Source organism: Hyperolius riggenbachi, chromosome 5 (assembly GCF_040937935.1).
Source record: "Hyperolius riggenbachi isolate aHypRig1 chromosome 5, aHypRig1.pri, whole genome shotgun sequence".
NCBI classification, from domain to species: domain Eukaryota; kingdom Metazoa; phylum Chordata; class Amphibia; order Anura; family Hyperoliidae; genus Hyperolius; species Hyperolius riggenbachi.
Genome location: NC_090650.1, coordinates 415,894,666 through 415,920,803, shown reverse-complemented (window position 1 = coordinate 415,920,803; position 26,138 = coordinate 415,894,666). Strand labels below are relative to the sequence as shown.

General features: G+C 43.7%; 1 protein-coding gene across 4 annotated transcripts in view; it reads right to left on the bottom strand.

Annotated features, from left to right (window-relative positions):
* FER1L6 (fer-1 like family member 6) overlaps positions 1-26,138 on the bottom strand; it is a 288,985-nt gene that overhangs the window by 24,369 nt on the left and 238,478 nt on the right. For all 4 annotated transcript variants that reach the window (XM_068237997.1, XM_068237996.1, XM_068237998.1 and 1 more), the window contains 7 exons: positions 24,201-24,371; positions 21,116-21,270; positions 18,688-18,830; positions 10,228-10,316; positions 8,303-8,401; positions 7,559-7,800; positions 6,016-6,179 (listed from right to left, as the gene is read on the bottom strand). In XM_068237997.1, coding sequence (XP_068094098.1) covers positions 6,016-6,179; positions 7,559-7,800; positions 8,303-8,401; positions 10,228-10,316; positions 18,688-18,830; positions 21,116-21,270; positions 24,201-24,371 — 1,063 coding nt within the window. The remainder of the gene's footprint in view (positions 1-6,015; positions 6,180-7,558; positions 7,801-8,302; positions 8,402-10,227; positions 10,317-18,687; positions 18,831-21,115; positions 21,271-24,200; positions 24,372-26,138) is intronic.

Below are 26,138 nucleotides of genomic sequence, written 5' to 3'. Positions count from 1 at the left end.
GCTAAGATAAAGCGATGAAAGCTACATGCTAGAAGACTATGCAAAGACATCAACATGAAGACAAGCCATTTGATGAGGCTATGTTATAAGAAGCTCTGATCTGAAAACAGCTGAAGAAGAAACAATTGGAACTGGAGTAACCAGAGAAGTGTGAGGACTAAGCCGTACTTTTACTTCTTTAACAACTCCAACCACTGGTTGACGCACCAGCTGAGAGAAGATCGAGACAAAACTAAGAGAAAAGTGGGCCTGAAGGAATACAAGAAAAGAAGACCAGACAGAAGAATACATCAGGTTAAAAGATAAATGAGATTATCAGGTGGGTGAAGAGAGAGCATTACAAGATGGAGATATTCAGTTTTTACAGATAAATCTGATGAACTAGAAGAGGACAAGATTTTTGATATAGAAAATACCAGAAGATGAGTGAAAGAAGACGTTGATGGACATTTGAAACTACAATAGAGACTGTTACATCATATCAAGATATCAAGACTAAGATGTCAAGATCACCCAGTTTTAGAAGAAGACAGCCAATGTAAAGTTTTTGAAAAAGACTGATAAATATACATAGATATTCTATTTTTGATTCCGTATATGAAGATGTGGAAGATATAGATTTTTCTACCTATGCAGCGATATACTACCATGCTACAGATACAGAAGCAGATGCAATAAAGACTTATGAGAAGTTACAGGAAGAAAGCCATACTACAGGAGAAACAAGGAGATAACTGTTCACAATAATGACACACAGCATTCAAGCTGGTACTATGGAAGACTGCACTAAACTACATTACATGTACAAGATGATTAAAGGCCTAATGTGAAGAATGAAGCCTAGATTGATGAAGACTTTTAAATATATAAAGGAGAAAAGAAGCTATGTACACCAAGAGACTGGAAGAAAAATCCATGCCTTAGGTAATTCACTGACGAAGTTCAAGAAGAACAGTTTCAAGATGAATACTCTATTCAAGAAGTGTAACACTGAGGACAACAGTTTACTAAAGTGATGAACAGATAACAAGAGAAAATGTTTTTGTACATGGACAAGGACTTACTGATGTCAAGCTATGATAAAAGCCACGACACACATGAAGCAACCAATGAAGACATGTATGATATGCCATCAATGGATTTAATACACAGCTTAAAGGTGAAAGTTTTTTTATTTTCAGAAGAAGAACATGAACAGTTTTTAAAGAGAAGAAATATCTCAACATTTACAGAAAATGGATAATACTACTTTGATTTTTAAAAGACAAACTAAGATGAACTTAAGAAAAGATAAGTAAGAAGAGAAGGAACCTGATGTTATAAGTTTGAACACTAGAGCAAACTAGTAAGAATGCACCCAGCACCATATAGCATCAATAATATTTTTCTTCTTGAACCACAAGTGGGAAGGTAGTAGTAGTAGTTAGTTTAGTTTTTTTTATGCTGAAAATTCACCAGAATGTTGCATATTACTTTTTGTGTTTTCCCCTTCTCTCCTCTTCCTTTTTATTTTTTCTCAAAGGTGCTGAGGACAATATCAATTATCCGCAAAAAAACCCATACAATGGGGTTTGCTGTACCTGATACATTTGATGACTACAAAAAGCTGAACTTTGCAACTACAAGGAAGACTTCAAAATAAATTGAACTTGATGCATCAACAGTATGCCCAGCGCCTGAACAAGAGTGACTGCTGGATTTGCTCATACAGCCTTTATCCTTGAAGATGATGCCCAACCAACACATTCCAGTACTATTAGAAGAGTTGGAAAACAGAGTGTCTGGAGAAAACCCACACAGACACAGAGAGCACATACAAACTCCTCTCAGACCCAGCACTGCAAGGCGAGAGCACTAACCTCTACGCCACTGCACTGTTCACATGAAGTTAAAGAAAAATATTCTTCAGAAATGTTCAAATATGCAATACATGGACAATTAAAAGAGAAAATCCAATTCACTAGAATAAAGGACAGTTTAACATTTGTTTGCATCCCAAGAGAGATGAAAATATCCTAAATGGTGAAAAGATATGTTCAGCAAGGGACTATCGTAAATCTGCACACAGCTCTGCATAGTGAATGAAACTGTACTAAATTGCAACCCGACTGATAATGAAAATAATACAACGTTCCGTTTAATAATACAACTTGGAGATGACCGTTGTTACTCATCCTTTTCAAGTTCCAAGAAAGCATCCTGGGACAAATGAAATTGCCCTATGACTGGTTCTAGCATACAAGTTATTGCCTGATGGTGGAAAAGGAAGATGCACCATAATTAGAGGAGCACCCGCTACATGACTTGACAAGAACAGCTCAAATATCAATTAAATACATAATCCGTATATATTCAAGAAAAGTACTGAAGAAACTAAGAGAGTGAAACGCCTTCAAGTGCCATGATATGCAAAGACTGTCTTATACACTAGATTTAAAGATGCAAGATGACTAGCCATAGTCAACTCAGAAAACAGAGTTATTTGCGAAACTATTGATAATATTACAGATGTTCTAAACAACCTGAACTGTCAATAATGCGCTAAAGTGGCAGACTTAACTGCTAGTAAAACACTGGACTGATACTAGATTGCTATAAAGCGGCACAAGGGGGGATGCTATCATGTTATCATGAGAACTGCATGTTGTATACAAGAATTACAGAGACTGAAAGCTATATGAAATATATGATACCTGTTAAAGAAGTTACCAGAAAAGAAAATTCTGAATGACTACTGATTCCAATACTAATGAATGATTAGTGCGGAGAACTACTTCAATCAGAGAGAAGATCTACACATGCATTAACTGCATTAAATATTGCCATGAGAAGAGACTGTGCTTAACAAGAAAATAATCGTATATCACACTTAATCTACAGAATAATCTATCACATTTGACTTTTTGCGGAAGTAAACATGCAAGATTTACATACAAGAATGCTGACAGTCTACAAGATAAGTTTCAAGAGACTTTTAAATCAGTGGTAAAGATCCTGATAAATCCAAGAGAGAGAATCACTCCATAATATTGGAAACGTGAAGTGGAGAAGCAACTTCAACAATGAGATGTTAATATATATGTTTTATTGAGACTATATTTGAAAACAGCTACTGCAACTAGTTAGCTTGCAATTTGAATTGCTAAAGAACTTTTCCATGCCTACATTTTGATATGATATCTATATTTAAATAGAAAAATGATATTTTATGGGATTCTGCTGGTAAACTACACATACTTTATTTTACTACATACCATTTGTGAAAGAAACCTTGTGGTATAAGAAAGGTGTAATTAACTGTATTAATACATAATACTAACCAACTAACTAATTAACCTGTTGTAAGCTAACAATAAAATATTGAATGTATTGTGTTCAAAAGAACCTAGGGGCCACATGAACGGTATAATTCCTGTTTATACATTTTGAACTTTAAGTTTTACCACATGTTTTAATGGGTGACAAATATTGCCTAGAATTTTCCTACATATCTACACAAGCTACCACAGTGATAGAAACTACAAATTCAAGGGTGAATCCATACATATGTCATATACAAAGACTATAGCCATATCTAGACCAGCAAAATATGTTTATTGGAGAAGATATTAATTTTACTATTGAGTTTATTGTCAGGCTGGCAACACAGCAGAAAACGTTACTTAATGAGCAAGGTTTTGCATGAATGAAAGATTGCATTACTTTTAATTTTGATTATAGATTTTTTATTTTTTTTCTTCCGGAGAAATATAACAACTACGGAGATCGCTAATCATCTGCCATCATTTTCCTGCAAGGGGGGATGTCAGAATTCTAGCGGTTTTATTTATGCAGGAAAAAGCTGTCATAAGTGTATGGTTTAAGCTTTAATGTTCTATACAAAATTTCATTGTAAAGTGAAAAGTTAGAGTACTTTATATTGCTCTGTGACATAACATATTCCAGGCTGTGAGGCCTATAAGATTATTCTAGTTACAAAAAGCCAGAGCATTCTTGTTTATGCTAGTGCGTGGCCATGACATTTAAAGAGGCTTCTGTGTGAAGACAGAAAAGCAAATTAAACTCACATTACTGCAGTAATTATAAATACACATAATTATTACACACAGATATTATTAATCTAAATATTAATGATCAATACAGTCCTTCTAAAGAAAGAAATAGTTATTGTAAAACCCTAAATAATAGAATCTATTACTTTGAAACATGTAAGCTGTATTCTACCCGTGAAAGATGAGACAGTAAGACATTCTCGTGAGATTGTTATGGTTCTGGAAGAATTGTTGACGTGCTCCAGTCTCAGAAAGCTGATAACACATGATGTTTTGGGAACAAGTTATATAAATATTAAACAAAGAAGTTGTTTTCCCAATTAGTTAAAGATCATTCCATGATGCCACCTGGCGGTCTTATGAAATCAACATTATTAATACTGTTTGTTATTTGTTATGAAAGGCTGACCTCTGCCGGATGAAATTAGATATTTATTTCTTCATCAGAAAGACAAATATATGGAAAATAATTTTATATTATTAAGATTTAATATGCAATTATTTCTTATATGATTAATTGTTTTAAGAAGAATTATATAATAAGCTTTATATTTAAATAAGTATATTAGAAGCCCTGTATGTTTCAATAAGCCTTAAATTGCTGAAGGCTCTCACAGGTCTGGTTACAGTGTCAACCTGACCAATCTCATGTCTGGGGAAGTACCAAGACATTCCAACATAATTAGCAGCGAACACTTTATCAGAAATGCGTCATGAATGACATTGTTTAGTCTCCATGTCTGGGTCAGCCAACAGACAAGATGGCTGTTGACGTCCATTTTTAATTACGTGCGTCAGAAATGACCTAAACAAAATGTCAAGCACTCCAAATGACGTTAATTCCCACAAGATAAGGTAATTAAGAATTTATAAACAATAATATTGTGACTTAGGTAATCAAAACATGATAAAGCATTGACGCACGAAAGCTTTAGCCAATCAGAGCCTGGGATTCAGGGAAAGTCCAGATTAGGCAGCCATATTGCCTCCAACCCCTATAAAAGTAGGGCCTGAAAGCTCATAGTTTGCAGAAGCCCAGCAATCTCCTGAGAAGACACATGAGGCAGAAGCTACCTTCCCACAAGTGGTTCTAGATGCTGAAGAGATGTCAGAGAAGGGGTAATATGCTTAATATTCTGGTGATTTACTTTATTAATTTTTCAGCATTAAGTTTTATTAAGATGTTAGCAAGAAGTTTTTTAGAAGCTATTTTTATGCTATTTCTTTAAGAAGATTACTACAAGTTTTACACAGCTACTAGATACATAGCTATTGATATAGATGAGACTACTTTTGATCTTATTCTACATAACACAACTGTTATATTCTTTTTTGAATGTACTTAGAAGATTGATAATTGCTTGGCTATAAAGCCTTGATGAGATGGAATACTGTTATAAGGAAACACTACTTGGAACTGTTCATATTTTGTATATATGCTGTATGATAAGCAAATACAATTTTTTATATAAAATCATATACTGAGTGCTCTGATTCATTTCAAGGTATACCGTCAATCTATAATTACTGTTATAGAGGGTTCAGACCCCACTATGCCGGATTTATATGATAGCAACGCTTTAAGGGCTGGTCCTTTACTGAGTTAGCAATCATGAAAAAGGCAAAAACCGCTCAGGTTTTTGACAATTGTTTTGCTTTTCAAACATTTTTTTATACATTTAATATACTAAAAATACTTACTTAGGCATATTTGTATATGATTTATTATGTCCTTTCATCCCAACACGCTGCAAAGGATTGAATTTAAAGATACAATTACCCACTAAACCCATTCTAAGTACACCCAGGAGTACATGTACTGAAGGAAGCTTGTTCTCAGCAATCGGCAGCTAAACAGCACATTTAACGTGTGGTTTAGCCATATGGAAACGGTTGCTCGTGTTCTAGGATGAACATATGGTGGATGGCCAGCTCGGCCCATGAAGAACTATGGGTTACTTACCGTAAGCTCGCCCGACTTCACGAATGGCCACCAGCCTCTGATACGTTTTTGCTGGAAGATAGAGATCCTGTTTTCGTCCTTCGGGTTGGTGGCCATACTTAGGTCACAGCTCTTGGCCGTTTTGGCTCCTCGATGGAAGCCGTTAAGGTTTAGTTCCATAGAACCTGAATTAACGAGAAGGAAACAGGACATCGTTCGGTAATCTTTTCTACTAAACTTTCTGCCTCACGATTTAGCTATACTAGCAAATAGTATTCAAAACAAGCTTGGGAGGTGGTCCCAGAGAAATTGGGTAAACGGGAAAGACAAAAAGGGAGATACCATGAGCCAATAATGTTACTTGCGATAAAGACTTTACAATAATAATAGGTTTTGTTGTACTTATGCTCTTTTAGTTGCTTATATTTTCAAGCAATTTTAAACTAAACCAGAGATCACAGCCTTAAAAGAATCGATACGTACCCGGGGCATCCTCCAGCCCCATAAGCATGTGTGAGTCCCTCGCCGTTCTCCCGCGGTCTGCCGTTCAGCCACAATCAGCTCCAGTAACTGGCTCAGTCGCACCAGTCTGGGTCTACTGCACATGCGCGGGAGGTCCATGCATGCACAGAAGACCCAAACGGAATCCAATTGAGCCTGTTACCGGGGCTGATTTCCGCTGAACAGCAGACCGCGGGAGGACGACAAGGGACTCATACGTGCTTATGGGGCTTGAGGAAGCCCCGGGTAAGTATCTGTTCTTTTAAGGCTGTGATCTCTGGTACACTTTAAGGACAATGGAAGAAACTGCTTCCGCTCAGGTCGGAGTATCCACCGTTTGGTGGTTGCTCTCCAGGTAAGTAGAAGACTCCTCGAAGGTCAGGGAAAGACAGGGCAATTCTCAAATCATGGGGAAAAAACTAAAATAGAACCTTCCAACAAAAAATGTGAAATAGATCATTATCGTGCAGAGGCGCTCCCAAAAATATAAAACACTTTAAAAGCTATAAAAAGGAGAAGAAGAGGTTGGCTTTCCTCTCCTGACGACAAATATTTTTATTGCACAATTAGGACAACGTGTTTCACAAGATGATGCTGCTTCGTCAGGTCAGTAACAGTTTGTGCCTAGTGGCTGTAAAGTGGATGTAAACCGGTATGAGCACCTCTTACAATACTAATGATTATGATTATGAGAGGCACTTGTACTGTTTACTCTTCAGCCTCTACGCAAAAACGTTTGACCTGAAGAAGCAGAATAATACTGCGAAACATGTTGCCCTTATTGTGCAAGAAAATCTTTCAAATTAGTCGGTTTTGTTGGCTTTGTCATCTGGCCAACCTCTTCCTTTTTTTATAGCTTTTACCATGTTTTATATTTTTTGGTGGCACCTCCACCTGATAACTATTCTGAATAAGCTTTTTATTTCAGAAGAGGAATTATAGGGCCATTTATTTTAAGAACGAAATGATTATTACAGGCAGATAATTAGTGACTGGTTCTCATCAAACATCTCAGAAGGCCGTTGTACATACATTTCTTTTATCACGTTATATATTCACTTACCCAGAAAATCGTCAGCGGAGAGCCGATCGAAGTCCCAGACCTGCAGGAGGAGTACGCAGGGAAGCTTGCGCTCCGTCTTCTCCAGGGAGAATATATTCTCTCGCTTAGTGACCACCATCTGCCTCTCAGCCGGTAAATAGTGAAAGGGGAAGACAAAGCGCCAGTTGAAATTCCCTTCTCCGGTCAGAGAGTTGTAATGGACGTCTGTCTCCTGGCTGTCCTCCTCCAGCCCCTTCAGCCACCTGACAGAACAGAGAACAGTTTCTTACCTCAATTTATCTGTTCGGTAACATTTTTCTGGGAGGTAAATTACCTCACAGGGTAACATTTTTTAATTTTTTTTCAGAATTCGCAATGTTTTTGTAGTAGCCTCTGGAGAAATTCACTTACTTCCTGTCGACCTGGATGACATTGCAGGAAGTGAGGTGAAGTCTGCAGGGTAAGGATTCTATAAAACCTGGAAGAAGGTTTAACTCCTCTGCTTTCTAGCCAGAAAATTTGACTGGGGTTTTATTTTACAAAGACATTTCCAATACCCATAGCTGAAAACCACAACACATTATTCACAATTTGCTCTATCCCAGGGCAAAGGTTGCTACAATATGAGAAAAACATTCAAATAACCAATTCATATAACAGGCAGTCACCTCCAGTGTGTTGCCCTTGGGCTGACCTTGCAAGCCCCCTTTGCTTATGCTATTCATCAGATTTCTCTGTATATTTATGAGCACCACACGGTCTCACCCTTTCACGTAGATATCGCTGGACTTCTGGCCGGTAAAAATATTCTCATCCTCCAGGATGACATCCTCCGTATTCCAGATAATTATCCTCAGTTCATACCTGCAAAACGACATTAACAAATCAGGTCATGTAAAACGTTATATTATTATCACCATTCTTTATTCATAATCTGCCAGCATTTTATCTTATGTAGCACTGAGTTCATTGAAAGTAGAAATTACAAACTAGAAACTAACAATCCTGACAAGGGAGGACAGTGAAGACGTATTTGTTAGAGGGTGTAATAGATGCAATGGTTAATGGGAACCTGAAGTGAGAGGTATATGGAGGCTGCCATATTTATTTCCTTTTAAACAATACCAGTTGCCTGGGATCCCTACTGATCCTCTTCCTCAAATACTTTTAGCCATAAACCCTGAACAAGCATAGGCAAATCAGATGTTTGTGAGAAGATAAGCTGCATGCTTGTTTCAGGTGTGTGATTCAGTCACTACTGCAGCCAAATAGCTCAGCAGGGCTGCCAGGCAACTGGTTGTAGACTTTTTTCTCCAGAAGCAATACATTGTGAGGAAGCCCCCACCACCCCACCTGTGTGTGTGCAAAGCCAGGCCGGAGAGGAGAGACACATCGGGCTGTGCATTGCAGGCACTGGCACTAAGCTTACCTCCCTCTGCTTCCTCCAAGACAGCATCTCTTCCCTGCTGGCCCGCAGCCTCTGATCCCCAGGATGCCCGGTATGTGCTGCACCTCCTCCCATAGCATCTCCTCCCTGCTGGCCCGCAGCATCTGATCCCCAGGATGCTGGGTATGTGCTGCACCTCCTCCCATAGCATCTCCTCCCTGCTGGCCCGCAGCATCTGATCCCCAGGATGCCGGGTATGTGCTGCACCTCCTCCCATAGCATCTCCTCCCTGCTGGCCCGCAGCATCTGATCCTCAGGATGCCGGGTATGTGCTGCACCTCCTCCCATAGCATCTCCTTCCTGCTGGCCCGCAGCATCTGGTCCCCAGGATGCCGGGTATGTGCTGCACCTCCTCCCATAGCATTTCCTCCCTGCTGGCCGGCAGCATCTGATCCCCAGGATGCCCGGTATGTGCTGCACCTCCTCCCATTGCATCTCCTCCCTGCTGGCCCGCAGCATCTGATCCCCAGGATGCCCGGTATGTGCTGCACCTCCTCCCATAGCATCTCCTCCCTGCTGGCCTGCAGCATCTGATCCCCAGGATGCTGGGTATGTGCTGCAACTCCTCCCATAGCATCTCCTCCCTGCTGGCCCGAAGTGTCTGATACCCAGGATGCCGGGTATGTGCTGCACCTCCTCCCATAGCATCTCCTTCCTGCTGGCCCGCAGCATCTGGTCCCCAGGATGCTGGGTATGTGCTGCAGCGGCGCCGCATCACTCACCCGCTCTCAGCAGATTAGCAATGAGATCACCAGCCATATGTGAAGTCCTGCTTCTTCTCTGGCTACAGCGGGTGCCTCATGTGACCCGGCAGCATGTAACAGGTCACATGAGGCACCGCTGTAGCCATGGATACAGGACGCTTGACAGACAGATGGAGATCACATCACTGGAATGCGGAGAGCAGGTGAGTGCAGCTGCACCATGCATCTATGGAAGGGGGGGGGGTTGCGGGGAGTGCGAGGAAGGGGACATTTCGGGAGGGGAGCCGCATCTTGCCGCCCCATAATTGCTACCACCCTCAAGCACCTGATTCACGTTGCTTCATAGAAGAACTGCCCCCTGGCTCCACTCTTAACCTGTCTTGATAAATAAGCACTAGTGCTTGAAGTAAACTGACCTGGACAGGATCTTTTTTCTTTTAAAAAAGTTTAATTAATCCCACGGTTTTGTTCAAGGTGCATGGTGAAAATTATCAGTAGATGTATGCGGCGAGGGGAAAATGAGTAAGACGCATATTTACCCTTTGGGCTTACGAGGTGAGATATCCACCGGCGGGCCCGGAAGTGGGAGGTCCGTCGGAAACATATCTATCCACATCTGGATCCGGCCCTGCAGACCGAAAAACAATCATCTGATTAAGCCAATTTCATTTATAGTTTTTAATTAATGGTCCTCATTCCAGGCGTGACATCGCCACCGCGTGACATCAGACCGCTTCTGTATTATCAGAGTGAAAAAATGCAATTAAAGTTCCATTGTGCTAAGTTTAAAAATAGCCCCTCGTTTGTGGATAAGAATCTTGCAGAAGGATAATTATGGCTTCTATCCTTTGCAGCACTGCAGATCATTAATCAGAGGCGCTCATTAACTGGTGGAGTGCGGAGATCAGCGAGTGGAGAGGCCATGCTTGACATTCCTATGTTTACACACTGATTAGAGAGAAGTGATCAGATTTACTGGGATCACGATTTCACAGCAGGGTGGTATCAGCCGGATCTGACAATTTCTCACTCTCTAATTTAAAGTGGACCTGAACTCTTGAACAAGATAGAAGGTAAACAGAGAGAAATCCATAGAGACACAATTGCAAGTGGAAAAGAGCCTTATGTCCCCAGGCTAGTGTTGGGCGAACAGTGTTCGCCACTGTTCGGGTTCTGCAGAACATCACCCTGTTCGGGTGATGTTCGAGTTCGGCCGAACACCTGACGGTGCTCGGCCAAACCGTTCGGCCATATGGCCGAACTAAGAGCGCATGGCCGAACGTTCCCCGAACGTTCGGCTAGCGCTGTGATTGGCCGAACGGGTCACGTGGTTCGGACCCGAACGCGCTCTGATTGGCCGAACGGTCACGTGGTTCGGGTAAATAAATACCCGAACCACGTCATATCTCCGCCATTTGTCTGTGGGTTTAGCTTTGGGTAGGCAGGCAGGGTAGTTCGCGCTCCAGCCACGCTAGCCAGGGTCCCCCCTGTCATTGTGTCACTGCTGGGAACAGTAGTACACCGCTTGCTCAGCCACACTATATAGCATTCTGTTTACTGCCACTCTGTGTACCTCGCTCAGCCACACTATATAGCATTCTGTTTACTGCCACTCTGTGTCTGCTGGGAATAGTAGTACACCGCTTGCTCAGCCACACTATATAGCATTCTGTTTACTGCCACTCTGTGTACCTCGCTCAGCCACACTATATAGCATTCTGTTTACTGCCACTCTGTGTCTGCTGGGAATAGTGGTACACCGCTCGCTCAGCCACACTATATAGCATTCTGTTCACTGTTCTGTGTCTGCTTGGAATAGTGGTACACCGCTCGCTCAGCCACACTATATAGCATTCTGTTTACTGTTCTGTGTCTGCTGGGAATAGTGGTACACCGCTCGCTCAGCCACACTATATAGCATTCTGTTTACTGTTCTGTGTCTGCTGGGAATAGTGGTACACCGCTCGCTCAGCCACACTATATAGCATTCTGTGCACTGTTCTGTGTCTGCTGGGAATAGTGGTACACCGCTCGCTCAGCCACACTATATAGCATTCTGTTCACTGTTCTGTGTCTGCTGGGAATAGTGGTACACCGCTCGCTCAGCCACACTATATAGCATTCTGTTTACTGTTCTGTGTCTGCTGGGAATAGTGGTACACCGCTCGCTCATCCACACTATATAGCATTCTGTTCACTGTTCTGTGTCTGCTGGGAATAGTGGTACACCGCCCGCTCAGCCACACTATATAGCATTCTGTTCACTGTTCTGTGTCTGCTGGGAATAGTGGTACACCGCTCGCTCAGCCACACTATATAGCATTCTGTTCACTGTTCTGTGTCTGCTGGGAACAGTAGTACACCGCTCGCTCAGCCAGAGTATATAGCATTGTGTTTACTGCCACTCTGTGTACACCGCTCAGCCAGACTATATACCATTGTTTACTGACACTCTGTGTACACCGCTCAGCCAGACTATATACCATTGTTTACTGACACTCTGTGTACACCGCTCAGCCAGACTATATACCATTGTTTACTGCCACTCTGATTCTGCTGGGAACAGTAGTACACCGCTCGCTCAGCCAGACTATATAGCATTGTGTTTACTGCCACTCTGTGTACACCGCTCAGCCAGACTATATACCATTGTTTACTGACACTCTGTGTACACCGCTCAGCCAGACTATATACCATTGTTTACTGAAACTCTGTGTACACCGCTCAGCCAGACTATATACCATTGTTTACTGCCACTCTGATTCTGCTGGGAACAGTAGTACACCGCTCGCTCAGCCAGACTATATACCATTGTTTACTGACACTATATAGCAGACTATATAGCATTGTGTGTACACCGCTCAGCCAGACTATATACCATTGTTTACTGACACTCTGTGTACACCGCTCAGCCAGACTATATACCATTGTTTACTGCCACTCTGATTCTGCTGGGAACAGTAGTACACCGCTCGCTCAGCCAGACTATATAGCATTGTGTTTACTGCCACTCTGTGTACACCGCTCAGCCACACTATATAGCATTGCGTACTCTGCCAGTCAGTGTGTATATTGCTGGGATCAGTAATACTCCACTCACCGTCAACCACTATATGAGCTCAACATGAGTTCCCCAGAGACCTCCGCTGTGAGCAGCACTCCCAACAACAGCAACAGCCAACGCCCCACGCAAGCTATAACATCCACCCCAGCAGCCAGTGGTCAGCAGCAGCCCTCCCCGGAGGAGAACGTTGTGTCCATCAGTCCGTCGCCAGAGCGATTAATGAGGGCTGCCATTGAGGAGATGATGGGGCCTGATGTGGAGGAGGAGGTCTGGCTCAGGCCAGCATCCCAAGTTAATGTTGAGGACGATGAGGGGTCTGTGTCTGGGGATGTTGGGGTGGCAGAGGTGGTGGGTGGGTCAGACTCAGGAGAAGAGTTGTATGATGAGGATGATGATCGGGACCATCTGTATGTGCCTCAGAGTCCGACCCCGGAAAACATGTTGTATCGTGTGTTTAGGTACTAAAATCTGCGTTCCCTCCCAGTAGTGTTGGGCGAACAGTGTTTGCCACTGTTCGGGTTCTGCAGAACATCACCCTGTTCGGGGTGACTATATAGCAGACTATATAGCATTGTGTTTAATGCCACTCTGTGTACACGGCTCAGCCACACTATATAGCATTGTGTTTACTTCCACTCTGTGTCTGCTGGGAACAGTAGTACACCGCTCACCCGCCACTGTATAGCATTGTGCTCTGTGTCACTGCTGACAATAGTGGTACACCGCTCACCCACCACTGTATAGCATTTCTGTACTGCCACTGTACTGCTGCCAGTCAGCGTGTACTTTAAGGATAAGTGAAATGAGGAAGAAATCCGGTGAAAGAGGGAGGGGCAAGGGAAGAGGTGTTTCCCCTGACGGTTCACGTACAGGCCACAGGGGAGCACCCAAGAAAACCCACTCAATACTGCCCATGTTGTCCAGGACAACAACCCTCACAGATCCAAAAGAACAGGACCAGATAATTACTTGGATGACCTCTCAAGCGTCCAGCAGTGGGTTAAGCAGCACCAGCACATCACGCACGAGGTCCGAGTCCTCAGCCAGTTAAAGTCTGGGCTTTCTTTGAAGACTGCACTGAGGATGTTACCATGGCGATTTGCAAGGTGTGCAAGACCCGCCTGAGCAGGGGGAAAAGTATTAACAACCTCTCCACCACCAGCATGAGCCGCCACATTCTATCCAAACATCCCACTCTGTGGGCAAACGCGGCAGGACAGGGTACCACCAGCAACACTGCCTCCCTTGGGTTCACCAGACTCACCACCAGACCCGCCTCAGCAGCAGCAGTAGCCCAGCCATTGCGTGGTTCACAACATTCACAAACATCAGACGATGCTGACACTGTCACTTTCCGGACTAGTGCTCTTGAGGTCTCCCAGTGTTCATCAAACACAACAACCAACAGCCCTTCGGTGTGCAGCGCTACGGTTGAGTTGTCTGTCTCTGAGATGTTTGAGCACAAGAGGAAATTGCCAGCAAATGACCCCCGGGCCGTGGCAGTAACAGCCAGCCAGCATAGCCAAGCTTCTGGCCTGCGAAATGCTGCCATATCGAGTGGTGGAGACAAACAGCTTCAAGGGCATGATGTCAGTGGCCATCCCACGTTACGTTGTTCCCAGCCGCTACCACTTTGCGCGCTCTGCAGTGCCTGAGTTGCATGAGCACGTGGTCAGCTAAATAACCCGAAGCTTGAAGAATGCCGTTGCCTGCAAGGTTCACCTCACCACTGACACCTGGACGAGTGCGTTCGGCCAGGGTCGATACATCTCCCTTACCGCGCACTGGGTGAACCTTGTGGAGCCTGGCAGCGATTCCTCACCTGCTACGGCGCGGGTGTTGCCCACGCCGCAAACAGCTGGATAACAACAGCAGCACCTACCTCTCTGACTCCTTCTCCTCCAACGCATCTCAAAGCTGTACCTCATCCGGAAATGCTAACCCAGCACCAGCAGCAGTAGGATCGTGGAAGCAGTGCAGCACAGCTGTTGGCATGCGTCAGCAAGCGTTGCTGAAGCTGATCTGCCTTGGGGATAAGCAGCACACAGGGGAGGAAATTTGGAGGGGAATAAAGGAACAGACGGATTTGTGGCTGGCACCGCTGGACCTGAAACCGGGCATGAAGCTAGACACCTGGCACGAACTGGCAATGTACGCAATAGAGGTGCTGGCTTGCCCGGCAGCCAGCGTTATGTCGGAACGCTGTTTCAGTGCTGCCGGAGGCATCATCACAGATCGGCGTATCCGCCTCTCCACAGAAAATGCAGACCGTCTGACTCAAATTAAAATGAATCAATCCTGGATTGGAAACGACTACGCAACACTCCTGGACCCCAACCAAGTAACATGACCGATGAACATCTGGGATGGTTTAGCGTTTCCGGTCCCTGTTTATTGAACCTCTCATCTGTATTACATTTATGACTGCATGGCGGCAAAAAGCATTGCTGCTATATCCGCACGCTTTTTGTCCTCATGCAAGGCCTGGGTTGTTGTGTCTCACAAAGCGTGGCCTTCTCCTCCTGCGCCTCCTCCTGTTCCATCACGTGTGCTGCTGCTGCTGCTGCTGCTGCTGCTGCTGGGTTACCGTTGCCGGTCCCTGTTTATGGAACCTCTTATCTTTATTACATTTATGACTACATGGCGGTACAAAGCATGCTATCCGCACGCTTTTTGTCCTCATGCAAGGCCTGGGTTGTTGTGTCTCACAAAGCGTGGCCTTCTCCTCCTGCGCCTCCTCCTGTTCCATCACGTGTGCTGCTGCTGCTGCTGCTGCTGCTGGGTTACCGTTGCCGGTCCCTGTTTATGGAACCTCTTATCTTTATTACATTTATGACTACATGGCGGTACAAAGCATGCTATCCGCACGCTTTTTGTCCTCATGCAAGGCCTGGGTTGTTGTGTCTCACAAAGCGTGGCCTTCTCCTCCTGCGCCTCCTCCTGTTCCATCACGTGTGCTGCTGCTGCTGCTGCTGCTGGGTTAGCGTTGCCGCGTGGTCCCTGTTTATTGAACCTCTTATCTTTATTACATTTATGACTACATGGCGGTACAAAGCATGCTATCCGCACGCTTTTTGTCCTCATGCAAGGCCTGGGTTGTTGTGTCTCACAAAGCGTGGCCTTCTCCTCCTGCGCCTCCTCCTGTTCCATCACGTGTGCTGCTGCTGGGTTAGCGTTGCCGCGTGGTCCCTGTTTATTGAACCACTTATCTTTATTACATTTATGACTGCATGGTGGTACAAAGCATGCTATCCGCACGCTTCTTGTCCTCATGCAAGGCCTGGGTTGTTGTGTCTCAAAGCGTGGCCTTCTCCTCCTGCGCCACCCTCCTCCTGTTCCATCACGTGTGCTGCTGCTGGGTTAGCATTACCGGTCCCTTTTCCTGGAACCTCTTATATGTATTACATTTATGACTGCATGCCGACAAAAAGCATGTTACCTGTGCAAAGAAAACAGACATTTCCCGCATTTAAAAGACAGTTTTCCCTTTGAAACTTTAAAATCGATTTTCTCAAAAACTATAAGCTCTTTTTGCTAAATTTTTTTTTCCTCTTGTACCCACTCCCAAGGTGCACATACCCTGTAAATTTGGGGTATGTAGCATGTAAGGAGGCTTTACAAACCACAAAAGTTCGGGTCCCCATTGACTTCCATTATGTTCGGAGTTCGGGTCGAACACCCGAACATCGCGGCCATGTTCGGCCTGTTCGGCCCGAACCCGAACATCTAGATGTTCGCCCAACACTACCCCAGGCTTCATCACATGTGTAAATTATTATTATTATTTTTTATTTTTATAGCGCCAACATCTTCCATAGCGCTGTACATAATACAAACAAATAATGGGGAACAAATATACATAAGAAATACAAGACACTGTATATGTTCAATGACATTGAATAGAATAAATATAGATAAATACATAGTTGATGTGTAGTTGGTACATGTACATATGTTAAAATAACAGCAGTATGAGAAACACTAGGAGGAGGTCCCTGCCCTTGCGGGCTTACAATCTAGAGCAGGGGTGCCCATTAGGTAGATCAGGATCTACTGGTAGATCGGGAAGGCCTTCATGGTAGATCCCGACTCCACTACATTTTCCATTCTGTATATACAAGTGTGCTCCTAAAATTGTATATAGGTAGATCACTTTGAGTTGCTAATTTTTAAAAGTAGCTCACGAGCCAAAAAAGTGTGAGCACCTCTGATCTAGAGGGTAGTGGGGAGGAAACAAAAGGGAAGGAAACACAAGGATTAGTAGGTGAGTCAGTGTGCCTTCAGTGCTGCCTATAGCAAATTATAGGCTTGTCTGAACAGGTGTGTTTTCAGAGTACGTTTGAAATTACAAAAGATATAATGGCACAATGAACAAGCTGACTACACTTCATTAAAGTGGACCTGAACTCAGAACTTCCTCTCTGCTCTAAAAGATACGCAACAGCATAATAACCTTTAAAGAAAAACATTTCATTACAGCAGATACAAATCCTGCAATAAATGTGCAGTGTGTCTACTTCCTGCTTTCATAGAAGCAGACATAGGGTTATAATCCTGTGTTTATGAATTAGTTGCTCTGCCATGACAGCCAGCTGACTCAGCTGAGATCAAATTACAACTTGTGATTAGTCACAGATGAGGGGGGGGGGGGAAATGGGAAGCTAAACTCTCTAAATACACACAGGGTGAATTTCTCTATGTTTTCCTTCTGTCCTGTGCAAGAGTTTCATTTGCGAAGTGCTGAAGAGTTATTCTTTAGATATTATGAAAAAGTATCTCCCCAGAGAAAAAGTTAATTGAATAAGGCCATCATTTTTTTTTTTAAATCTGTAACCCCACGACTACAGGGTGGGCCATTTATATGGATACACCTTAATAAAATGGGAATGGTTGGTGATATTACCATCCTGTTTGTGGCACATTAGTATATGTGAGGGGGGGAAACTTTTCAAGATGGGTGGTGACCATGGTGGCCATTTTGAAGTCGGCCATTTTGAATCCAACTTTTGTTTTTTCAATATGAAGAGGGTCATGTGGCGCATCAAACGTATTGGGAATTTCACAAGTAAAACAATGCTGTGCTTGGTTTTAACATAACTTTATTCTTTCATGAGTTATTTACAAGTTTCTGACCACTTATAAAATGTGTTTAATGTGCTGCCCATTGTGTTGGCTTGTCAATGCAACCCTCTTCTCCCACTCTTCACACACTGATAGCAACACCGCAGGAGAAATGCCAGCACAGGCTTCCAGTATCTGTAGTTTCAGGTGCTGTAAATCCCGTATCTTCACAGCATAGACAATTGCCTTCAGATGACCCCAAAGATAAAAGTCTAAGGGGGTCAGATCGGGAGACTTTGTGGCCATTCATCTTGAGTCCTATTAGACACAAAGACAAGCATACATATCTGCAGGGCCGGATTTGTACTCTTTACCGCCCTAGGCCATTGTCACCAGCCTCCCCCCTCCAGTATAGGTAGCCAAATGACTCCTCCCTCTAGTATATGTAGCCAGATGACTCCTCCCCCTTTCCCTCCAGTATAGGTAGCCAGATAACTCCCTTAATCCCCCCCCCCCCACCTTAGGCAGCCAGCTCACCTTCACACAGCCATCTGTGCCACTCATTTCTTTGCTTGTGTCCATTGCTGAAGCTTCCTCTTCCCCTCTGTCTCCAATGATGCCTAAGTCCATAGCCGCCCGACACAATGCTAATGTGCACAGCTAGCAGCAGAGTACCATGGTCAGGAGCTCGCCTGATCTCCCTGTATTGCAGCATTTGCAAGCTTGCAAATGCTGCACCAGTTTAGCCTGCTGCTTTGGTGCCCTTGCTTTTGTGGTGCCCTAGGCCATGGCCTAGGCGGCCTTGGCCTAAATCCGGCCCTGCATATCAGAGCATAGCTGGCACATGGGACAGACTCTACAGAGAGAACCTTACCTGCTCAATCCCAGGCCTATCTCTGTGGTACAAGGGGCGTCTCTCAATGTGTTCAGGAACAAGATTACATCCCACCCCTGGGATCTCATTCCAGGATCGGAGGACTCTCAGTGCCAGGTGCTCGTAGGACTCCACTTGCTCATCTGTCAGAGGACACAATACAGGTTATCAAAGACGCATCCATGGAAACCATAGAGGCCACTTGGTCTACTGGCTAAACATCCCCTCACACACACACAAAAATATTTTTTCTAGCCATATTTACTCACTGGTAGGTATAACAGCCAAGTGAGAGAAATAATCAAAATAAAAACAGAGAAAAAGTCAGGGTCACTGAGATGAATGAGGCTAAAGGTGCCCATTAATGGTACAATTTTTCATTCAAATTCAATCTTTCGCTGCAAGTTGTATGACCGAATTGTGTAGAAAACTGCGCCGTATCAGGTGCTAATCAATGTAAACAATTCTTTGGTTGATTGGAAAAGGAAAAAAATATGGATCCAAAAGTTATATTTTATGATTGAATCAGTATGTAAAACATTATTAAATCATTCCATTAATGAGAACAATGGAGAATTGCCTTTCGTTTAATTTCAATCATTCTAAATCTCTTCGAAAGATGTAATCTGATGGAAAAAGTGTACCGTTAAAGGGCACCTTAACCACTTAAAGAGACACTGAAGCGAAAAAAAAATTATGATATTATTGTTTGTATGTGTAGCACAGCTAAGAAATAAAACATTAAGATCAGATACATCAACTCCAGTTGTTATCTCTATGCAAAAAAGCCATTAATCTCTCCGACTTTCAAAGTCGTGGAGAGGGCTGTCTTCTGACTTTTATTATCTCAACTGTAAGTGAACAGTTTTCTTTTGCTCTGCCAGAGGAGAGGTCATTAGTTCACAGACTGCTTTGAAAGAATCATTTTGAATGCAGAGTGTTGTGTAATCTGCACATATTAGAGAATGATGCAATGTTAGAAAAAACACTATATACCTGAAAAAAAAAAAAATGAGAATATTTTCTTTGCTGCTAATCTTCTAGTAATTATTCATAGTACACAACCAATTCATTGTACACAACCAATTCATTATATCATATTTTTTTTTTCGCTTCAGTGTCTCTTTAAGGACCATAGGTTTAACCTCCTTAGCGGTATGGACGAGCTCAGCTCGTCCGTTACCGCCGGAGGGTGCCGCTCAGGCCCTGCTGGGCCGATTTTAATGAAATAAAAAGCACCACACGCAGCCGGCAGTTTGCCAGCCGCGTGTGCTACCTGATCGCCGCCGCAGCGCGGCGATCCGCCGCGTGCAGTGGCGAAAGAGGGTCCCCCCAGCCGCCCGAGCCCAGCGTAGCCGGAACAAACAGTTCCAGCCAGCGCTAAGGGCTGGATCGGAGGCGACTGACGTCAGGACTTTGGCTGACGTCACTCAGCTTGTCGCTATGGCGACGAGGCAAGCAAAACAAGGAAGGCTGCTCATTGCGGCCTTCCTTGTTAATTCTGATCGCCGGAGGCGATCAGAGTTATGCTTTCGGAGCGCCCTCTAGTGGGCTTTCATGCAGCCAACTTTCAGTTGGCTGCATGGAATAGTTTTTTTTTTATTTAAAAAAAACCCTCTCGCAGCCGCCCTGGCGATCTTAATAGAACGCCAGGGTGGTTAAACCGCCCTAGTGACCAGGCTGTTTTTTACAATATAGGCCACTGCAGCTTTAATAGCTCGCTGCACGGCCGTACAACTCAGCACACAAATGAATTTTGCTCCCTTTTCTTGCCACCAACAGAGCTTTCTGTTGGTGGCATCTGATTGCTGCTGAAACTTTTTTGTTTTTTTGTTTTAAAATTAATTTTATCATAATTATTTTTTTAATAAAAACACGTCTTTTTCTTTTATTTTTCTTCCCCAGCATCCCTCCCTCCCCCCTGGAGAGCCAATCAGTGTGATCAGCTCTCATAGGCATCAGCCTATGAGAAGCGATCATCTTTTCAGCCAATGGAGGGGACAGCTCAGTGACAGAGCTGCCCCCGTACAGCGCTGTACAACATAAATAAACAGCGGTTTTGCCATCAAACAGTCTGCCGGCAACGATCGCCGCTGACAGACTGTTTACGGAGCTATGTGCTGTTATTCAAGCGGGCATTGCGCACGCAGTCTCCTCACTGGATAGGTGCTGGCTTACTGAAAGGAAGAGCTAGGGTTCGACCCCTGGTCTTCTGTGTCAGAGGCGGAGTCCTTAATCAGTACACTATCCATACATTTAGCATTCTACTATATCTCCAGCACCAGCAGTCATTATTCATCTCCGCCTATTATGCTATGACTAGACCCTGCAGAACATTCTCCATTTATTATATGGAAATGGAGCAGCTGGGTGTGAAAGGACAAACACATTTTGTAGCTTTTTATTTTGAACTTTATTGGCTGCTCACCGTCCTGATCGAACACGGTTTTCCCATTGAAGACTTTGCTTCCGATCTGTATCTGACCCGGGCGGAATAGCGGTCCACTTATATTGTTGTCTTTGCAGAGTTTGGTCAGTATCTCGGTGGGCTTGGTGCTGTCCCTCCAGGCGTTGTATCCCTCTCTACAAAAGGAGGAAAAATGATTATTTTGTTTGGTGGGATGAAAAACTAGACTTTATGGAAGTCTGCAGCAAATCTTCACGAAAATGTCCTTTAAAGCGGATCCGAGATGAAAAACTAACTATAACAAGTAACTTGTCTATATATCTCATCTAAAGTTTAGATGGTTTACACAGCAAATCTAGCTACAAACAGTTTTAATAGAATATGATTATTTATTCCTGTGATACACTGACAGCTGCCATGTTGTTTGTAAACATTACACAGAGGCAGGCTTATCTGCATCTTCAGCCATCAGCCTAATCCCCTCTCCTCCTCCCCTCTGCCTCTGAAATCAATGGCTAGTAACACCTCCCCCACCTCCTGCCCAGACTGAGCTCCCATGAGCCGTTGCTACTACCTTGGCTCTCTGAAAACCTGTGGGCGTGGCTTTTTTAGTTTATAGGGAATTATAGTATTAAAACAATAACAAAAAATTATTTGGCTTGAGGAATGCCCTATAAACAATAGGAAAGGAACACAATTATGCAATGAGTAAAAGTTCACCTCGGGTCCACTTTAATAAGGCAGAAGGCCAACGAAACAATGCAAACAGCTCCGCAGGCAGAAGGCCAATGAAAGCCATTTGTGTTCAAAAGCAATGCTTTATGGGAGGATCGCTTTAACAGCACTTTTTTAGGGATAGACAGATTACACCTTAAAGTGGACCTAAACTCAGAATGCCCTCTATGCTCTAAAAGAGACACAACAGCATAATAACCTTCAAACAAAATTTTTTTTGGGTTATAGCTGATACAAATCTTAACCACTTCAGCCTAACTGGAGGAGTATACACATCCAGTGTAATTGTGGAGAGTGCACCACCAGTTTGTTACTAAATGAGGGACATGTGGTATAATTTTAGCTGAGACGAGTTGTAGAATACATTTTGGTGTGTTTTAAAGCTTGGACCCACACCACATGAGAAATGGGTAGGGACAAACTAAATCCAACATAAAAATTAATTTTCAAAATTAAAATCAAACTTGGGAAAGTATTAGAATAGCTATACAAGACATATGGGGTAACATTTTAACCGCAATAAGTAGTAGTATAGATTTTAGGGTTAAGGGCTATGTCTTGCGTATTCTTTTTAGTAACAAACTGAATCAAAAACGATAAAAAATGTTGTATATTCTGTACCAAAACCAAGACATGTAAGTTAAAGAATATACAAGAAAATAACTATATTGTTACCTTAGGAACTTGGCTTTTTAAATATGTATGCCATGAGGGTACATTACTGTTATTTTTGCAAACAAGGTTTTGTAATCATCGATAGTGTACAATGAGAAAGCAAAAAACACAAAACAGAAAAAAAAGACACCTTTATTTCCAGATACAATTTTGTCACCATACACTGTACTAGGAACATAATCTAAATGTTGTAATAACCAGGATGGATAAGCAAATAAAATGTGTTGGTTTTTAACTTATAGTTAGCGCTGTTTATTGTAAAGCTATAACGGATGCAAATGGAGAAATAGTGTGTTTTTGTTCCATTTTTTTCCTCTTATTTTCCCTTTAAAACGCATAAAAGATAAGGTAATTATTAAACAAAACTATTACTCACTAAAAGCCTAATTTGTCCTGAAAAAAAAATAATATAAATCATTTAGGTGTGATAAGTAGTAATAAAGTTATTGGCAAATGAATGGGAGCAGCGCTGCTGATATGTGAAAATTGCTCTCGTCCTGAAGTGATTGAAATAAACGTGCAGTGTTTCTACTTTCTGATACATGGAAGCAGACATATTGTTTACAGCCTGTGCTTTCAAATGGGCTTCTCTGCCTATCTGCAATTGGCAATCATGTGACACAGGGGAGAGATCAAATTACACCTTGTGATTAGACACAAATGAGGGGGAATTAGACAGGCTAAACTCTCTAAATACATACAGGGTGCAATTCTCTATGTTTTCCTTCTGTCCTGTGTAAGAGTTCAGGTCCACTTTAAACCTATGGAAAGTGTTGCCGCCGCCCCCCTTGCATCACACCGCAATGCCAAAAAATCAATTCACATGACCGTGTAGCAAAGTGCGCATGCATAGTGCCAGCCCAAAATGCACGCCCTTCGCCGACTGTTGCTGCCCCTCGCCCATGACATACTCCATGCTGGACAGGAAGTATGTCACTGGGATTCCCTGGCTTCCCTGTCGTATTTGCATTGTTCCGCGCATGCGCACCGCCACCAACAAATTTAAAATTTCTACATTGCGCATTCACGGAATGCCGCGGAAGTCACACGGTAATGTACTGTTGACTTTGCGGCAGGTCGGCGGCAAATCCGAAGCTTTATGGCACAATGCGGTTAGTGTACAGGCCCACATACACTTTCTTTGCTGTTGCATTACCCTGCGTCTAGAAAATGTCGCGCTATGCAAAAAAAAAAAAAAAAGGCCCAAGTGCAAAATTAGCCTAAAGTGTAACCAAAGTGAAAGCTGCAACAAAAAACTGAAGCCTCTGGATAGTAGTACAGAACATATCCAGCGTGTTGCCTCAAGTACATTTTAAAGTGTTACAGAGGTCCTAGAAGAGCCCCTCCTTCAGCCCCCAATAACACCATCATCTCAATGCAGAGGATGCAGCATCCACCGTTAATGACAGATGCTCTTGCATTGCATTGTGGGAGGGGGTGTGGCCCATACTGCCAGGGAGCTGAACTTTGCCTGCTGTTCTGTGGCTGACAAGAGAGGAAGTACTCTAGTCACATGACTGATATTTGCCAGCTACGTAGAAGGGAGTTTAGTTAATCTTGACTTGAGTTCTCCTTTAAGGCAACTTCAAGTTTGGGAACTCGCATCAGCTCTGTAAAACTCTGCTGGAGGTTCCTGCAATACATAACCTCTGTCAGACACATTTATCCTCATTAGGAGTGTGGTCGCAGCTCTTACATCTCATACTGGCTCTGCAGGCCGCAGGTCCCCCGGTGCCGGCTGTAGAAGCGATTCTCCAGATCGATTTTCGTCTCTCCGATGAGGTCATCGCTCCCAATAAGATCATAGTCATAGATCAGGATGGTCAGCAGGGATTCTTGGGGGAAAGTGGCCTGAAGCTCGAACGATCTGTGAAACACAAGCAGCTTGTTATCTTTACAGAGGAATAGAGGGGAATTCCAGCTGACTGGAGGTGGCTTTTAAATACTGCAGAAATTCCCAAACTCAGGGCCAGGACTTCCACAAGGCAAACTGGGCAATTTCCTAGGGGCCCCAAAATGGCTGACGGGACCTCCCACCATGTTTCCCCCTACTAGACATTGTTTTCATTATATCCAGAGGTTTTGATTCTCAAAATGTCTGTAGGAGTCTCCTCTTTCCTCCTGCCAGACCCTAATTCCATCTTCCATGGCCTCTACAGTATATACAACAGATGTTGCTTGAATTCATCAAGACCTGCTCAGTAATGTAGAAGTCTCACCAGCTATGGAATAGGTTTCTGCAGCAAACTGTGACTCTCCTCCTATCTCCTCCTACAAGTGGTCGGCATGAGCCAATCCTGTGTCACAGCTTACTAGAGAAGAAGGCCCCCAGCATCCCTTTAGAGGTGCATGTATGCCACTAGAGGGCCCTCTACAGTGTATCAGTATAAAGATCTGCACATCTAAATGGATACAGAAAACCCTCTTGGAATGTCTCCTTCTCCTGCTCTTGTGTTTTTTTCTTTCTGATGTCCCGCTCAACGGTGCATCGGATCAAATGGGGTGAGTAGCAGGAGGAGGAGACTATTCCTATTGGCTGTCTATTTTAGTCTATTTTACCGCATGCTGATTGCTAGTTACTGACAGGTCCATATGGTCTTAAATACCTAACATTTTACTTGTTTTACCGAATGCTCTAATCTTTGTGACTCATTATTGAGGTATTTACTGCACACATTGGTAATTTAGCTCACTAGTGGGTAATTTTATTTTTCCATGCGGTAACAACTCTAGTGCATTGGTGTTTGAGAAGATGTTCAGTAAAATCAGCTGTTTCCTGCATTGCCCAATGGGGTAATGCTTGATGAATAGAAGCCTTGGATCTCTAAGCCCAGCTCTTGAGTATTGTTCTCATCATTGGACTCCTTGCATTTTGCTTTCATATAAATATCTTCCGAAAAGGGCTTTGTAAACAGGCAAACAATCCCTGAGAAAGGGAGGTGTGTGTGTGAGGGGATCCTAAAGAATTCAAGAAAGCTCCCAGTTCTAATTGGGCTTTGATGAGATTATGTAATGGGCTTTAGATATGCTTTAACCTCCTTGGCGGTAATCCCGAGCTGAGCTCGGGGTATGCCGCCGGAGGTCGCCGCTCAGGCCCTGCTGGGCCGATTTGCAGTCTGAAAAAAGCAGCACACGCAGCCGGCACTTTGCCAGCCGCGTGTGCTGCCCCGCCGCGTGCAGCGGCGAAAGAGGGTCCCCCCAGCCGCCCGAGCCCAGCGCAGCCGGAACAAACAGTTCCGGCCGGCGCTAGGGGCTGGATCGGGCGGCTCTGACGTCAGGACGTCGACTGACGTCCATGACGTCACTCCGCTCGTCGCCATGGCGACGAGGAAAGCGAAACAAGATAGGCCGCTCATTGCGGCCTATCTTGTTACTTTCGATTGCCGGAGGCGATCGAAAGTACGCTTCCGGAGCGCCCTCTAGTGGGCTTTCATGCAGCCAACTTTCAGTTGGCTGCATGAAATACTTTTTTTTTAATTTAAAAAAAACCCTCCCGCAGCCTCCCTGGCGATTTTAATAGAACGCCAGGGAGGTTAAAAGGAACCTGACGTGAGAGGGATATGGTGGTTGCCATATTTATTTCCTTTTAAACAATACCAGTTCCCTGGCATCTTGCAGATCTTTGGCTGCAGTA